Genomic DNA, 18,226 nt, shown 5'->3' with positions numbered 1-18,226 from the left:
TCCGCTGCTTCTGTTTTTGTTTGGTTGTTTTTGTTTTTAATTGAAAAAATAATCCATTTTTTTTCCACTTGGTATTTCATTCCCTGAGGGATGTCTGTCTGCCTCAAGTGCATTCAGAGAAGCCCCGGAAAAACCAGCCAATACACTGCCCTTAAGTGTATAGATTTCACATTGTGCTCTTTTCCTCGAGTCACCCTGTGTTTAAATGTAATTTCCTCCTTCACTAGGTGTATGGCAGTAGTTACCTCTGATTTCTTCCTCCAAATTTTCTATTGTTGTTGCGCTTATACAGTAATAATAATATATACATTATTAATTTGCCTTGAAACTCAAATCATGTATGCTTTAGAATACTTCATACCATATGAAATTATCATCTATATATTTTATTCGCTCAACTGGCAAATAGTACAAGGCAACATGAATTGTGTAGCATGCATTTAAGAAATATTTGTTTATGCTACCATTAATCATATTGAATACTATTCAGGAAATTTACATTATCTTTAGGGACTGGTATTACCCTGTTTATACAGTTTTTTAAGAAAGTTCAATATAACAGACTTATAGACCTGTGATCATGACAGAAAGTTTAAGACGTTGATAATATGGCCTGAGTTGTATTTTCCTAATATTCAGAGATTGAGGTTCTAATCCCAGAATAATGGAGTCATGAGATGGAAACTTGGTAAGGTAACCAGGGTTATATATGTTCACAAGGGAGTGTTTTCTTATGATGATACTGATGCTCTCAGAGAGAGCTTCCCTCTATGTTTGTGTATGCCTCTCAGTCTCTCTGCCTGGCCTGTCTGTCTCTCTGTCTCTGTCTCTCTAGCTCTTTCTCTCTCTATTCCATAAGTTACAGGGAAAATGTTCTCTAAAAGCCAGAAAAAAAACCATCACCAGAAATTGAGTTCCTTAGCACTTTGAACTTGTGGTATACTGTTACAGCAACTACAGAACATTAATGATTATGTATTTATTTTACAAAAGACTATTCGATGGGACAGAATCTAGTGTTATACTCTTCTAGTGATGTGAAAGCTCAAATCTGAGAAAAACTGAACCATAACAGGACCTTGCAAGTAATGTGCTGAGATATGTATATTTATTACACAAAACAAACACTTTGATTCCTCTCTATGCAATACATCATGAATGAGCCAGAAATTAACATCTAGCTGTGATATGATTCATCATTAGAGAAAAGAATTGAAAAAACCCGACAACAGTTTCTGCCTCTTGTCTTCCACACTCTCTGTATTTTCAGGTTTTATCTTTATTTTTTTTCTTGAAAAACTTTACTGCTGGAGTTCAGAAAGTCAATGCTGTATTCTGATATTTTCCAAAGAATGCTGCTATTTCATTCTTAAAGGAGGTATTTTATTACTATAATAGATTTTGGAGCCTGCCTATCTCGTAACTTTAAATGGGTTTTTTCACTGATGGTCTTAATTTGGAAACTTGAGCTAAGGACAAGGTAGGACTATCTAATACTATTGATTATACTAATAGAAGTTGTAACTATATCAATGATTATTTGCTTCTCAATTTATATTGGAGCTAGTCATTTTTTTCTGCAAAGCTGAGATAGTAAATAATTTTTGCTTTCTGAGATATATTGTTTCTTGTGGATACTGAACTTTGCCATGTATCTTGAAATCAGCCATAGGCAATGCATAAAGAAATGGGTATGGCTGTGTTCCAATACAATGTTAACTACAAACAAACAGGCTGTGGACTGGATTTGGTTGACAGGCCATAGTTTAAACAAATCATTTTATAAAGGCCGTACATTAATTATTGTTAGAGTTCTAGCATGGTTTTTAATAGTAGTGACTATATTTTACTTCATATAATGGACTCCTGATGTAAAGAAGGAAATGTTAACTTAAAGTTAGTAAGTTACGGAAATATTAATTTTAATCTAAATTCTTTAGACTAAAACAAATAACTAAAAACTTTTGGATGTGAGTAAGCTGGAGAAAAAAGAAATATGTAAAACATTATTACTATGTTTATACACACACACACACAATATTTTGGAGATTTGAGGTTTCCTATAGTACAACAAATCACTTATAGAATGTTGGTCAAATAGTCATCTATCATTCTATGCCACCTTTACAGTTACATATCTGTTTCAACTTCAGAGTAGGTGCTTTCTACTTGGTGACTGTACTATGCAAATTATACAAACTAGTACTTCCCAAATTAGCTCTGCATTCATAATAATGTTATTTACAGCAACAGAACTATTATGAAGCTGAAAATATTGAAGTTAAGGAGCACAAGGTTCAACTTTAACTTGTATTTCTATTATGCATTATATTCTTTTGTGAAATCCTATGAACATCTTCACTATATTAAATCCATTACCAATTTTTTTCTGTCCATTTTCATACTGTGGCTCTCATCTAAGCCACATACTTCAGCCTCTTATTTTTCCAACAGTATCTTAGCCAGAAGCTGGATCCAAGTGTCTTATCGTTCTAATTTATTCTGCACATGCTGACAGATAAAACGCTGCTTTCATCAGGCCTTGCTCTTTTCACTTATTGAACATGGTCTCAAACACTGATCCTGACATTTATAGGTCTCCACAAAATCTCCCCAGGCTCCAGCTCACATCTCTGCAGCCTCAACCTACCCACTTTTCTATGAGCTTATTAATTGCTTTTCTTACCTCAAATGCTTAGCTTATAGAATTGATTGCCTTGTACGTTCCACTCCTCTTTCTGCTTATTCTAGGAAGATGGGACAAGTCAAGTAGAAGCCCTTCCTTTAAGTCTTTCTTGCTCCTTCAACTTCAAATGATCAGATTTGCAATCAATTGCTTTTAGTGTTGAAGTCCTATTTGTTGGGTCAGAGTAAATGCTCTCATTTCCCTAACAAATGCAAGCTCCTTTGTGTCAATATCCCTATCCTTTCACAACACCCATGGTTCTTTTTGCACAGCCTCTTCAATGCAGTCCCAAATGAATGAGTAGCTAGACTAGAAAGTCTGAAATACTAGACAACACAGAAGCGCCCATTCTATAGACTTTGCTGATTGAATTAATGCAACATGATTACTTTAATCACTAAAGGAAAACACTTTCTTTAATTTTATTTTGCCTGTGACAATATGATGTCGACGATAAAGACAGCGAGACACTGACAAATGAATCATTCACAGTTCTGGAATCAACCATGATTATCAATGTAAGAAAACATTTCTCTCTTTCCAAGAACAAAAGATACTTCTCTCCATCTCACGCCCCATAGGAACATAGGCAAGAAAAAGAAATCTCCACAGGCTGGAATAATAAAGACAAGAAATCCTTTTTCATGAAAGTTGTTATCCTAAAGTTAATTACACACAAACCAGTTACTATAATGCAACGTTGTCCCCCCAGATTTTCTGAAATTCGTAAGATTACTGGGACAGAGTGAGCATTGAGGGGACTGTGCCAGGAGTAGACTGTGCCAGCATTGCCTGAAGACTAGCGGAGGAAGAGCCACCAAACAGGAAGCCAACAAATGAACTTTCAAAAACCCAAAGAAAGTGGCATTGAGGAGGCCAAAGACAACTTCCTTTTTCACAGAAGAAGTGGGTAAGTGTATTAGATATTAAAAGTACTCACTAGGACCAGAAAATAACAAAGTCTATGAGATTTGAAAATGATAAAGTCAACAATCATCATAAAAAATCAGTTTCTGCAGACGGTGTGTCTAAACAGCAAGATGTCCTCGTTCATACTGTTGCTTCTGTGCTCTGTGACATTCTGTGCACAGTCATCAGGGCCATGGACTGACAGGAAGGAGAAGGAATTATCTTTCAATGAAGACAATGTGTGCACAGTTCGGCAAGGCTTTTTAGCCTCAAGGAAGGAAGTGAGTCACTCAAATTTGTTCAGCTTTAAATAGTAGAGTTTTGCAATATGAAGCCATTTCCCATGTATACCACTTTCATCACTGTCTTAGTTAGGGCTACTCTTGCTGTGATGGAACACCATGACTAAAAGCAACTCAGGAAGGAAAGGGTTTATTTGGATTATGATTTCATATCACCCTTTCTCATCGAAGGAAGTCAGGATAGGAACTGAAGCAGGGCAGGAATGTGTAGGCAGGAGCTGATGCACAAGGTATGAAGGAATGGTTTGCTTCTCAAGGCTTGCTTAGCCCACTTTCTTATAGAACCCAGGACCACCAGCCCATGATGGCACCACATGCAATAGGCTGGGTCCTCCCACATCAATAACTAATTAAGAAAATGTACTACAGGCCTGCCTACAGGCCCGCCTACAGGCCAGTTTATGGAGACATTTTCTCAACTGAGGCTCCCTCCTCAGATGACTCTAGCTCTGTCAAGTTGACACAAAACCTGTCAAGTTGACACAAAACCTATCCAACATTTTCTCTAGTGGTATTCTATTAAATATACCTTCATATTCTGACCATAAATCTCTGAGTACCATTTGTGTGTGGTGATATATTAAAATGGCAAGAATTCTACCAGATTTTTTCTTTTCCATGTAGAAGAGTGACTAAATGAGGAAAGCTCACCTTGCATTTGTACTAGAATTGGAACTGAAGCTTGTATATCTGGATTTCCAAACTCACCTGTGCCCCTGATCATTAGCAACTCTGCGTAGAACCAGAAATGAGTGCATGAGTTCACACTTGATTTAAAGGAGGCGTTATCAGTGAGTGATCAGGCTTTGCCTTACTCAACTTTTTGAAGAAAAATTTATAATGGGAAGGATGACTCTCAGTTTAATACAGCTCTAGTCAGAGTCATTTTTATCTAAGGATTATGATGGAGATGAGAAGGAAAGATAAAGTCAGAATTGTGTGACTGTGAGTAACTCAAGACGCAGAAACCAAGGAAGGCCACCACTTGGATAGTGCCAGGCTGTCTCAAAGAATTGATAAGCCCCTTGCAGTATGTGTATACACACACACACACACACACACACACACACACACACCACTCACTCACAACAGCCAAAGAAAGATCCACCCCTTCAGAAAACTCATGTCTATCCTCAGGTAAATAAATGCACCTGGACCCTAAACCCAGAGATTTTAATCTGCATGCTTGCTAGAACCTGTTTCCACACTCTGGAAGAACTATTGACAGTTTGTATAAGTAAAAATAATGAAATATCTAAACACCAAATTTTCTATTTCATGCAATGGGATGAACAATGTTCTCCAAACCTTGAGATTTATTTCCTAGAAAACCCAGCACACAGTTAATGCAAATGTGAAAACTTTCCACCACACACTTCTGCAGGATTCTGTGTCTTGTAGCAGTGCAGAATGTATATTTCACACACTGCAAGCTTTGAGTCAATAAATATGCCATTTAAAAGCCAGTGCCAAGTATGATCAGGTTCATGGACAGCCTGTGTGATATTAGGAATGTTACCATGGAGAATTCTGGGAAAGCTATGCAGTTACCTTACATTGTGTGCATGGACAAATATGATGCATACAAACAAGGATCATGAATCACAGTGATTGTTAAGATGTCAAGTAAAGTGCTATAAATTACTATTATTTAGAAACACATAAAATGCTTAGTTATAACATTATTTATGCCATAACCAAAACCTGCACCTGATTTTCTTATACCTATCAATGAGAGAAGAGCTCAACAGTTATGTGTTCATTCTAAAGAACAAAATTTCAAAATATAAGTTTTCCGGTGTTTTGTAGAACAGGGTAAAGCTGTTCCTATATACTCTACTCTGCATGCCAAGTCTGATATTAAAGCAAAATGCAACAAGGCAGTGATGGGAAAAATATAAGAAAGAGTACTGGAGAAATGCAGAGCAAATCGACTCTGGTGTGCAGCCTCCTACCTCTTGCCTGCCGTCCAGGCCCACAGCCTTCCTGAGCTCCAGGCACATCCTGTTGGATGCTCCAAGGAACTAACTGGCACCTGCGCCATTTGTGTGTCTTCCACCTAGAGGAGAAGAATAAAATCTCAGTGAGAAGAAGCAGAGGTGGCGGGCAAATCACAGAGATAATGTAGTGTTAACAAAAAGCAGGCTGTTTAGCCATATGATATTTTTCCTAAGTTTAATTTAGCTACAAACGAACCCCTTCTAAAAACACTGTTAAATACAAAATTCTTCCTATGGCACAAGAGACAAGACTATATGATTGGCAAGTTCTGTAGAAACAGGCTTCCCAGAGTGACAAAGAGCATTTGGACTTCTTATTCACACTTCCAAGAAATGTCCCAGTTGGCCCCAAAAGTGTTGCATTCCACTAAGTAAACTCCAGTCAGGCCAAGAGTCTTCTCTATAATGAGCTTTCAATGATCACTGTATGGGTAACAGCAACTGAAATTATAATATCCCGGAACAAAAACAAATTTCAAAAATCAATATGTGGGGCAAATAGTCAATAATGTTCACAGTGTAAACACACAGTAATGACATCTGTCACCTGTGAATTAATGATACATGTATTAATATGGCAATTTACCACTAATCTCCACTTAAGTTATCGTGTTATGATCACACATTTAATTAATGATTGTCATAGTACATAGTGGTTCATTTGCTGTCAGGGCTGCAATGATACTGCCAGGGAGAATATTGGCAAGGAAGCCATATTTCTGCAATAAAAATTTCAGGTTATGTGTAACTTCAATGACTTCAACTTTCTTGGAGTTGCTAATAGATGAATAGAACAGACAGACATCTCACTAGCATTACAAAAGAATAATGTCACTTCCTAAGCCTCAATGCTCACACTTAGTAGAAACAGGTGCTCTTTGGAGACAAGGTTATTCCCCTGTGACAAAGAAGTCCCTTCCTAAGGGACTTATAATTGTTAACTTTTTTTATGTGTTTCTTATAGTTTATATCAACATAAGACATTCTCCTCACCTCTTGGAGCTACCTACACAGTTGGGAAATTGACACATATATTTGCCTTGGGAGAGGTATTTTCAGAAGTGAAGTTCTTTGAAACTTCTGAACAGCCTACTGAGGTGGTGGAAGGAATATCAGCTTGACAGATGTGATCAGGAATTACCCAGTGCACCATCTACTTCCTTTCCCCCTTTACCTGTAGCTGTAACACGTGGGAGGGGCCTCACAAGCCTTCTCTTCATATAAAGGGTCTGAGCAGTCCCGGCCTCCATTGGCTGGCAGTTGAATGATGACCCGATGTCGAGACTGCTTCCTGGTTCCAGAGTCCCCTGAAATGAAGCAACGTTCCAACCTGCATTTAGAATCTCTCTCAATAGCAGTTGGTGTTGAAGAAATTCCCCCGCCTCCAGCAACATGTGCTGTGACATGTCCAAATGAGAGGCTTTATTTCATCGAATCATTTACTAATTGTCTCACAGACCACTTATATTTAAAACCAAATCAGTTTATATTTTAAAATGTAAAGAATGAAGAGAAACCATTCCACAGTCAACCAGTCTTCTACTGTACAGTTACAAAGTCGCTGTTCTTTCATATTTTCTGTCCCCTTGAGAAATACGACAGATCTAATTAAATCCTTCCCCTTACTGTAAGTTTATTTTCATGTCATCTCATGTAGCTGTGTTTGCCATGTGGAGCACATACACTTGTTGTGAATCTTCCTCAGGAGGATATAGTCAATGTTATACTGCTCTTTCTTTGTTACCCTCTTAATTTGAAACTCATAACTTATAAATTATTCCAGCTATTTATTATTCATGCTAAGCAGCCTAAGAGCTTCAATTCAGGCCACACTCTGAGCACCATGCTCTACGTAGAGAAATAAAAGACGTTTCCTAGAGAAAGACTTTTTTTTAGGTAAGTGTCAAAAATAGCAGCAATTACTGTAAGTAAATAACTCCAAAGGATTTCTAAAAACTGGTGGTGAGGGAACTTTACCTTCAAGAAAGGTAATGGTCTGACAGTAGAATGTATTACTGATTAAAGAATGTTCAAATTTGCGTATAAATATACACATTTACCATCTCTGATATTCAACTTTCAATACATGTGTTTTTTAAGGGTGAGTAGCTGCATGGTACAGTTTCACTTAGAAAATAATTCTATAGAGAATTATGTCAGCAGATAATATAATTCCTGATGCATTTACATTAATTTGCAAGATTATTAAATATTCCATGCACAGACTACAGGACAGTGGGATCTTTATAAAGTTTACAACCTTTAACAACCAGAGTTTAATCAGAAGGGAAAAGAAGTTATTGTGGTTATAAGATAAAATGATTTGAAAGTGAAAAATTTCCCACAACAGAATCCTTTTTCATGAACTCAAGGTGTCTCTTAACACTGGTGGGCGAACGATGGCAGCCATGCTTAGAGAGAACTCTTGTGCTAGACAGAGAGCTGCTCAGGTACCAGCGATTTCTGAATGATTCTGTTGGATAACCTCTTTAAAAACAGGAACAATAACAGCAGACAGCTGAGCCCAAACCCAGGACTTCTGAGTCACCATTTCTGATAGCAGGGTTTAAGAGTCTATTTTAAAAGCCTTTCAGGAATATGTGATGAACAGTCATGGAAAGGGAGAGCACAGAATTGAATGAATGGGTGACTATGTGCACCTTGTTCCAATTTAAGATTCTGGATTATTGTGAATTGTTAAGGATTATTCCCATTGTGTGTGAATCATGTTTATGACTACAATAATTATGTTAATGAATAATTGGAATACTATAGTTAATGGAGTGGGGAATTTGGGACTAAAATTGCTGGCAACTAGGAATTGAAGTATTTGGGAGCACCTCTGTGGACTTTTTTTGTAACAATATAAATTTGAATACTGACTGGATTTTACATATTTAATATGATTTGTCTAGAGAAGATCTAAGAAATGTCAGTAGAAATGCAGTGTTACCAATGCTTTTCTATTTATTATAGTGTTCAAATGACTTCTAGCTTCAAGCCCATGTGATACATGTCTCTAACAACTCAGAGCAAGGAGCATTTTCATTTCTCTTGAGGCTCTGCAGAATTCACTATCCTTGTGTTTTTCATTTTGGTCACTGGACTCTCAGAGCTAATTTTCTTCCATTACAGGAGCATACATTAACTTTGATTTTTCTCATTTGTATTTTTCTTAGTTTGCCTTCATACCCTCCCGGTTCACTACTTAGTTCTACAATTCTATTATTTTGAATATTTACTTTATTTTAGTATATGCTTAGGATTAACTTTTAATATTTTTAAAAAGTGTATGTAAACTAGATAAACATCTGATCATTTGGCTAATATCTGGAGGGATTTCTTTGTTTTCTTCCTTCCTTCCATCCCTCCCTCTCTCAGTCTCTCTCTTTGTCTTCTTCATTAGGAAAAGATCACCAGAATATGGGTTTTTGTTTCCCAAGTGGTCAAAATATTTAGAGAAAGTCACTTGCTAACCTTTCTTGATTTGTATAAGGCAATTAGACACAGAAATAAGGCCAAAGGGCTGGGGATTGGAGCGGACAGTGAACTCAGCCTCAGTGACATCTTATAAGCTGAAGTTCCTAGGCATGAACTGTCTAGATGTCACCTGGAACATAGTCAAGGATATTCCAGTTCATGTGCTCCAGTGTCTGTCTGTCTTTTTTCTTTGTTTCTACTTTTGAAACACACATATTATCTGAAATACAAGCCTGTAATATTCTTCTGATATAATTTTATTAAAATTATACACATGTATACTGGAAATCAAAGACTATAGGTATTTTTCTACTTTAATTGACTACACAGTGGCAATCCATTTATTCTTATCCTAAATTCAAAATCTTTCACCTTATGTAGCCATAAGGCAAAAGCTGTGTCCTGATTACATTGGAATACTTCAGCGCTGTAGTACTCAGAGAGGAAATTTAATGGTGTTGCACAGAGTGTATCAGGACATCCTTGATTCTTCTGACCATGGTTAAGAATTTGCTTGTGCATTCACTTTAGGACTCAATCAGGGTATGGACCCACAGAATCCGTGGGGGTAAAAAAGGAATATTATTCATAAACAACTTTTGGTAGTAAGCTTAAAAATTGATAGCTTTTTGTGTATATTTATGCCGAGTTTATTAAATGTGTTTGGAAATATATATAGGGTTTCCCCTTATCTCTGTGAACACTCACAAAATTGCCCACAAATAGGAAGTGCTTTATAAATATTTATTGAATGAGAAAACATTTATTTTTCACTCAATCATATGGTTTATTAGCATGTTCTGTTTGTTTCTGCCCATTCCCTGAAATAAGTACTAGGTCCAAAGCCTGTACATTGAGGATTAAGTACAAACAAACCTGTACATTGAGAATTAAGCACAAACAATTCATTTCATTGAGAAATAATGAGCACAAAATTATAAAGGCTCCTGTGTGCCTTATTTTTACTCAGAAATCCCTATGTAAGATAGAATAAGAAAAGGGAATTATGCATGCAAAATAACTGATTTTGTAAGGTAACAAATTAAGAAAGTACATTTTAGTTATCTCAAGAAATTCAAAGTATATTTCATCAAAGAAATTACTTATGGAAGGAATTAAGAGCAAAATTTATTTGTTACACTAGTCAAAAGGTAACCAGTTGGAGTAGCAATATGTGAATTGGTAAAGTAAATATTGATTCAAGAAGTAAAATACAAAGGTAATCTTTAGATCTTTGGGGTAATTCTAGTATATGATTGATTTAGAGGATGAGTAGAGAATATGGTTCCTGCAACATTCTGTCTGGCTCTCAAGGCAATCAGTGTGAAAAAAAGGGGAGCAAATAGAACTTGAACATTTAAATTCATTATTTGATCACAAGAACTTACTTTTTATAAATTAGAGTAACAAATTCTATCCAAAAATTATTTATAAATTAAAGTGACATTTTTCAAAATTCATGAATAATTTTTTGAAATTCAACTAGTACACAACCAGTTGAGGACCAAACTACCCACAAGTTAATATTGATCTTTATTGACATTGGTTCTTTTTCAAGGTGTATCATGGGAGAGAAATGAATATTTCAAATGCTCCCTTTTTATTATTCCTTGAAACCTAAATTATAATTTCCATTTTCTGCAATAATACACTGTAATTTTACCTCCTTAAAATGATTTTTAAAAGAAGGATAGTTCCAAGTTCTAATAAATACAAAAATCATAAAATTTAGGATTTACCTGAAATTTTAAATTAAAAAAGAAATACATTCCTGAATTATTTTTCTCATTGCCTCTTGTTGAACACAAAACTGTGTTTTGAAGTTTTAGTCATATGCTGAAGTCAGTGCAATTTTTTTTTGTTTGTTTTTCGAGACAGGGTTTCTATGTGTAGCTTTGTACCTGTCCTGGAACTCACGCTGTAGCCCAGGCTGGCCTTGAACTTACAGAGATCAGCCTGCCTCTGCTTCCTGAGTGCTGTGATTAAAGGTGTGTGCCACCACCACCTGGCATCAGTGCAATTTTAACAGCATGTGGATTAGACCATTTCTTAAGTAAATAATGAAAAACTAAGCCTCATGCCATTGTTTCATTTTCTTGACCATAGCAAAAGGCTACCCTTCTGCAATGCCAAAGTCCCCCGTCAGCAGGGGAGCATCAAAAGCTTCTTGGAGAGCACAAAGCATCCTCCACTATTATTCCTCTATAATCCCACTCCTTTTATGTCTTTAACACACAACTACAGTTATTACTTTTAAATCCAAGAGCCTAACTTTCTGGTTTTTGAGAATATTTTCTAGGAGATTTAGCATATAGCTTTCACCTAAAGAGGGGGTAGAGCTGGTTTGCTGTGCAGGTGAGAGAACATTTGCCACCCAAGTAGATTCCTGTCCACATCTTCCATCACCAGCGCGCGGCTCTTGCTTCTATGTCAGCAGGTTTGAGCAGTCCACTCCTATCTCAGATCCTGGAAAGAACTGTCATCTAGTGGCAACTTGAGTTTTAATTTAGAACAATTACCTATAGTTGACCAAGTGATCAATCCAACTAAACCCATTATACCTCACATTATACCAGCTCAGCACCCAAGTGTTCCTTCGTTAGTCAGATCCACAGCACTGTCCACAGACATAACGTATCACATTTTCTCATTCCTCTCTACCCTCTGGTGTTTCTATTTACACATTCGTTTGGAATACCCAATCTCTCTCCTTCAATTTCTTAATTGAAAATTTCTACACTTCCCTTAACAGATGCTACTTAGCTCCATTTAGCAATTTCATATTCTTTCTCCTTCCTTCTACCTTTAAAAATCACCAACTCTCCTAAACTTCTGACATAACATCACTATCTACCTACCTTTTAGCCTCAAGAAGCTTTACTAATCCTCTTTCCACTTCTGTTACCACTTTCATTTCTTCAACTACAAGAAGTTTATTCCATTCTAGACACTGCACTCAAAACTATTATACCTCCACTCGTCTCATGGTCTTCTCTTTTATCTTGTATCAGTTACTCAGTCTTCTGTTAAGAACTTCATGTTATAACCACCAGACTTGCATGTTTTCATTTCTAAATATTTTATACACTGGCTTTTTCCATAACTTGACAGTTCATCTAATTTTTTTTTTATCTTATTAAAATTCTTCAGATTCAACAGGGGTGGATATGTACTTTTCCCAGTGCTCTGTTGGGACCATTATTATTATACGTACCCATGACTGTACTTGGTGTCCTGTCTCCCTCTCCTTCTTTTGCACTGTCTTGGAGCAGTCTTGACCTGCTCAAAACCACTAATTTTCTTTTTCCTTTTTGCACATTCAGGTTGCTGACTATGAATTAAGTTATACTAGCAGTCTATTGAAGAATCTCTTTATAAGTGCATGGCTAAATGAGAATTTGATATTGCCTAGACATTCTATCATAGATTATTAGCTTGCTTACTTTGTAATTTTCCAAAGTTAAGTTACTTCTCTTCTTTACCCCTGTTTTTATTTTGTGGATCCTCATGCTTAGGGACAATGCTTTATTTACACAAATTAAGAGATTAGAAAAAAATTTCCTTATACATTTCATGCCTCTAGGATATTAGCTTGTTGATTGCTGATACCTTATATTTAGAATCAAGCCTGACACATTGTAGTAACTTGAAAACATTATAGAGTGAAAGATGAATGAATGCTTTTAATGAAGAATTGAAAATAATAAATGTACTAGGAAATTGCTAATTAATAATATTCAGTTCAAATTTTCTAGGAAAGTTTTATTTTATTGTGATCTCAATGCTTTCTCAGAAAGATTGTTTCCAATATAGCCAACTAAGGTATTTGCCACATAGTGAGCACATGCAAGCATGCTGTGCCTGTCCTTTAAGACCTTGTTATTATTATAGACTAAACCAAAACCTAAGCCTAACAAAACACAAGATTTCACATGCAATGTGATGTGATGTAATGTAATATAATAGATAAACTTTATCACTGAAGTGATGCACACAACCAAAAACTTCAGAGTTCACAGCCTATAGAAAAATATGTTATTTGATAATGACCAAGCCAATAATAACCATATTTTATGTGGCTTTTAAGAAAATAAAGAAATAAGATCATAAGATCTATTTGAAAAATCAGAAAATGTCATTGCTTTTTAGAAAATTCATGTCATTAACATTTTTCTCTTTTTGCAGTTAAATTAATGTTTATTAAACCATTAACAATCTTACAAAACCTAACATGAACTGGGGTTATAGCTAACTTGGTAGACTTGCTATGGGCTTAGCCTTTAAGAGCACACTAACAAAACATGGCATGGTGCTACATATCTGTAATCTCAGCCCTTGGTGAGGCCAGGAACATCAAAAGTCCAAGATCATCCTCATCTACTTAGTAAGTTCAATGCCAACCTGGGCTGAGAGACTCTGTCTCAAAAACCAGCAGACTAATGGCAGTCACTCTTTCCCTACCAAAGCTACTTAGAATTCTAAAAGACATTGAAATTAAAAAAAAAAATCTCTTGTTCTGCTAGCAGTTTAGTTTCATACAATATTTTAATAGTGTGCTACAAAACATAAAGGAAAATATTCCAGATGTGGTGGTATGCGTCTCTAATCCCGGAAACGGACACATCGAGGAAGGAAGACTGCAAAACCTGCTCTACAGACTTAGATTCTATCTCATAAACAAAAACTCCCAAACTTGTGCTTCAACTATACACAGGGTAATCTGTAAAAACAATCAATTAAAACATTCAGAAAATTGAGTGGTTTAGAATAAAATTTAGCAAGTTAAGAATAGTCATGAAACTAGAAATTAGCCCTGAATTGCAAATCTCCAGTGAGAGTCAAGAAGTATAAACACAAAGAAAGCATAAGGACAATGTACAGGTTGAGAGAGCTAAGGAGAAAACTGGAGACTCTGCTGTCTGTCACACCGAGAGAAAATTTGCTGTTACTGTGTAAGTCACATGGAAGGTGTGAAAATTTCTCTCAGTGGGAATGCTAAAAGACCATGCCCGGAAGGGTAAGAAAAGATTTATCAGGGGACGGACCATGATAAAAAAAGAGTCTTTGCAAGTCACAAAAGCAAAACCAAGCCTCGCAGGAAACAAATACTCATCTTGGAAATGCCTCATGGCACATTAAATGTTGGCAGGGAGTCAACTCGATCGTTTTTCTCTTTGCTTTATTCCCATCCTTGGGCCACATAATTGAATCTGTAGTAAACCTGGTCTCAGGCTATTTCTTGCCTATAAGTAGGTTAGAAGCCATGTGTACTGAGGTCACTTGGAAACTCTCTTAAAAATTCACAAGACCAGTATACATTCTTTCAGGATTAATGAAAGATAAGATGTATTAATAAAATCTAGAATCATTTCAATTTGAAGTATATAATAAAAATTCAAGGCATACTCTGGCATAAAATTTACTGCCTCCCAGGACCTGTAACTCAGTATTATTTCCAGGGAGAAATCCAAATGTTCTGACATTCATGAAAAGCCAGGAGAACAAGGCCCTGTGTAAGAATCACAAATATTGCTCATCCAGAAGAAGCCAAATGTCCTGCGGAATGAAGTCCTGGGTGGAGAGCCTTCAGAATCTACACCCCATACCTTCTCTGCATGAAGAGGGACATGGCGTCCAGTCACTGTATGGGGTCACGATACAATCCTTCCTACAAGGAAGCAAGCAAGGCCTCACTGTTTCAGGCCGAAGGCTTTCAGGACACCTAGAACAAACAAAGAAATTATTCCGCCTTTAACAATCCACAAAGCCAAGTATCGCAATTTCCTCCCAGTTTTCCTTGCTGTCTGAGTCACAGCCACCAGCCTCTATGACTTAGCTTTCATGGCCACTTTTAACAAGCACCATTTAGTTAAATTAATTCTCTCCAACCGTATTTGCACAAGACTACACACATAAATATGTATACTTAATAACACTCATGTGTTCTAGAAGAAATATAACCACTATATCCTTGCCTTTAGGATAATCTCTCCACTAGTAAATACATATTACTAATATGCATAATAAAAATTTGTAGAAATTCAAATTACCAATGTTAGGACAAAATTTCTGTATCTGTAGCTAAATATTTCATAATAATATGACAAAAATAATAGTTATTTTTAATATTACTGTCATATGTATGCATGCATGTGTGTGAATAGAATGTGTGAGGGTATGGACATGAGACTGTGCTTGGTTGTCGGTTCTGGGATTGAACATAGGCCATCAAACTTGCTTGCTGTCTTTCCCTCCCTCCCTCCCTCCCTCCCTCCCTCCCTCCCTCCCTCCCTCCCTCCCTCCCTCCCTCCCTCCCTTCCTCCCTCCTTTCCTTCCTTCCTCCCTCCTTTCCTTCCTTCCTTCCTTCCTTCCTTCCTTCCTTCCTTCCTTCCTTCCTTCCTTCCTCCCTCCCTCCCTCCCTCCCTCCCTCCCTCCCTCCATCCCTTCCTCCCTCCCTTCCTTCCTCCCTTCCTTCTTTCATTTTTTTCTTTCTTTCTCTGTTTATTTTTTGAGACAGGGTCCCACTGTATAGCCTTAGCTGGCCTGGGACTCACTATGAAGACTAAGCTGGCCTCAAACTCACAGATATATGCCTGACTCTGCTTTCTAAGTGCTGGGGTTAAAGGTGTGTGCCTTCATTCCCAGTTCCATATTAGTCACCTTTAAAGAAGTAAACAGTGAGTAATAATGGTTAACACTATTTGTTTCCAGACTTCATTTTCGACATATCCTGTAATTATTTGCCTACATACATTTTCTCACACACAAATATAATACTCTTTTCTGTTATAAATTGAATACATATTCTCTTACTTTAAATACTCAGGTTTATTTGGAAGTTGATTTTTAAAAATATTTAATATTTAACATGTAAAATAACAATAATCTCCTTGCTTAGTTGAGGATAAACTTGGATTTTCCTAATTATTATGACTCTTTAAAGTGTTGGGCAAAAAATATTTAAGTATGAATCACAGAAATTGATGTGTTTTTATGATTTAGATTTTTTATAAGACTGGAGTTATAATTTAACTTGAAAATATGACAAAATACAACATATAATCTAAAGAATTCTTTTGGGATTATGGAGCTACTGGTCAGTAATTATTATTGAAAGCAATTCTTTTCATTGAGGCATTTTATAACTTTAACAATGGGAGGCCATTACTCAATTGCATGCTCTTCAAATATGTAGCTCCAAATAAATCAATTGAATTTACAATGTTATCATTGACCCTCTACATATTCTTTTAGTTTGGAAATAGCCACAGCAAGACACTGGACTAACTGTGGAGAGCAAAATTACTAACAACAAAGTCATTAAGTGAACACACAAAGATAAATTATACAGCCTAGATTCATCCAATAAAATGAATTCCGACTTCCTTCGGTGAGGCAATTGTTTTAGCTAACATGCTTCCTTTCCCTGGAACTGTGTGTATTTAGCATTTGTGGTTTAAATCAAACAATTGATTCCTCCCTCCTCCCAATCTTATTCAAGGTCAAATTAAACAGATGTGATAGGAGTTGAAGTTTGTTACTTGGGAGGATAGATAAGATCAATAACATTGATTTTGCCATCTCTCAGTAATCTATTTTATTAAGAAGAGTTTAAAACAAAGCTTCTATTTGCATTTTTGTTTCAAATGACTTGTATTGGAAAGCATTCATTGAATTTAACCTAGCATTTAGGGAGAAGGGCAATAACACTTTTTTTGAACTCACTGTACATGGTTTCATTTCCCACAATTTTAAGGGCAAAGGAAGCCCACATGATTCAACAAATCTATGGGCATATCCAGATCATTGAAAAACAACTGTAGAGGCATAGTAAATTTTTGCTGGATTACTGTGGTTGTCTGATATGAGGCATCAGGACACCCTTCTTAGTGAATGATCTCATGACACTGGATCCATTAGGCTCTTTCACACAGAGATCCTTTCACACGTAACCCTTCACTCTGGAACAGTATTTTAGTTTGTAGTCGCTCTAAGTTGCAACCTTTGAAAGGCCATTGACGGTCAAACAGAAAGAGGAAGCCTTTTGCAAATCAATATAATATTGTTCATCCTGTCTGGTCTGCTGAGCACTTCTATCTCTGTTCTCATCACAGCAAGAATCAGGCTCTGTCTGACTTGGGACTTTCACCCCTGCTGCTGCTAGTACCATTGAATTTTAATATATTGCAAATTAATTTCCTGAGTCAGATTAATAACAATCTTAGTATAATTCCCATTAACATATTGGTTTGAGGTTACCATATGAAGTGTGCAGAATGGTCTCTCACTTTATGTGAATCTCTTTGGCACATATTTTCTAATATATTTTCAAATGTAAATCTATATATACACTATGGAGCTAAATATCTTTAATATCTGCAATGATAGCTAGATAAAAGTGCGTAATGGGATTCTTACATATTTCCATATGTGAGATAAATTATTCTCATGCCCATGGAAATTTTAATAGAAAAAAACCAAGAAATCATGCACCTGAAAAGGGAACAGACAGGGAGAAGGGGACATAATAGGGATGGGAGGAAGAGAGAAAGGAGGAAGAGAAAGTAACCCGGGTGCTTTTTATACATCCACAAAATTTTCAAAGAGCTAAAGTCACTGATAGAACAAAGCAAAATAAATATCTTGCATTTTTAAAACAGCCATTTCTAATGTTCATTGAGTGACTACATCAGAGTATTTTTCATTATATAATGCTTTCAGTTAGCTTTGTCAAAGCCACCTGGCTGATGATTTGGGAAACCCAAGATCACAGTTACACTTATGTAAAACATGTTGTTTGTGCTGTCCACATTCCATATGGCCTAGGACACTAGGACATTTGAATGACT

General features: G+C 36.3%; 1 protein-coding gene and 1 long non-coding RNA gene across 2 annotated transcripts in view; one reads left to right on the top strand and one right to left on the bottom strand.

Moving 5' to 3' along the window:
* Thsd7a (thrombospondin type 1 domain containing 7A) overlaps nucleotides 1–18,226 on the bottom strand; it is a 398,255-nt gene that overhangs the window by 64,276 nt on the left and 315,753 nt on the right. The window contains exons 9-11 of the mRNA XM_076566198.1: nucleotides 14,984–15,099; nucleotides 7,072–7,204; nucleotides 5,853–5,956 (exon numbers count right to left, since the gene is read on the bottom strand). Coding sequence (XP_076422313.1) covers nucleotides 5,853–5,956; nucleotides 7,072–7,204; nucleotides 14,984–15,099 — 353 coding nt within the window. The remainder of the gene's footprint in view (nucleotides 1–5,852; nucleotides 5,957–7,071; nucleotides 7,205–14,983; nucleotides 15,100–18,226) is intronic.
* The window catches only part of LOC143272271 (uncharacterized), a 61,336-nt gene that overhangs the window by 42,297 nt on the left and 813 nt on the right, over nucleotides 1–18,226 (top strand). The window lies entirely within an intron of this gene.

Source organism: Peromyscus maniculatus, chromosome 3 (genome assembly GCF_049852395.1).
Source record: "Peromyscus maniculatus bairdii isolate BWxNUB_F1_BW_parent chromosome 3, HU_Pman_BW_mat_3.1, whole genome shotgun sequence".
Taxonomy (NCBI): domain Eukaryota; kingdom Metazoa; phylum Chordata; class Mammalia; order Rodentia; family Cricetidae; genus Peromyscus; species Peromyscus maniculatus.
The sequence above is the reverse complement of the archived record's forward strand: the minus strand, read 5'-3'. Positions and strand labels throughout refer to the sequence as shown.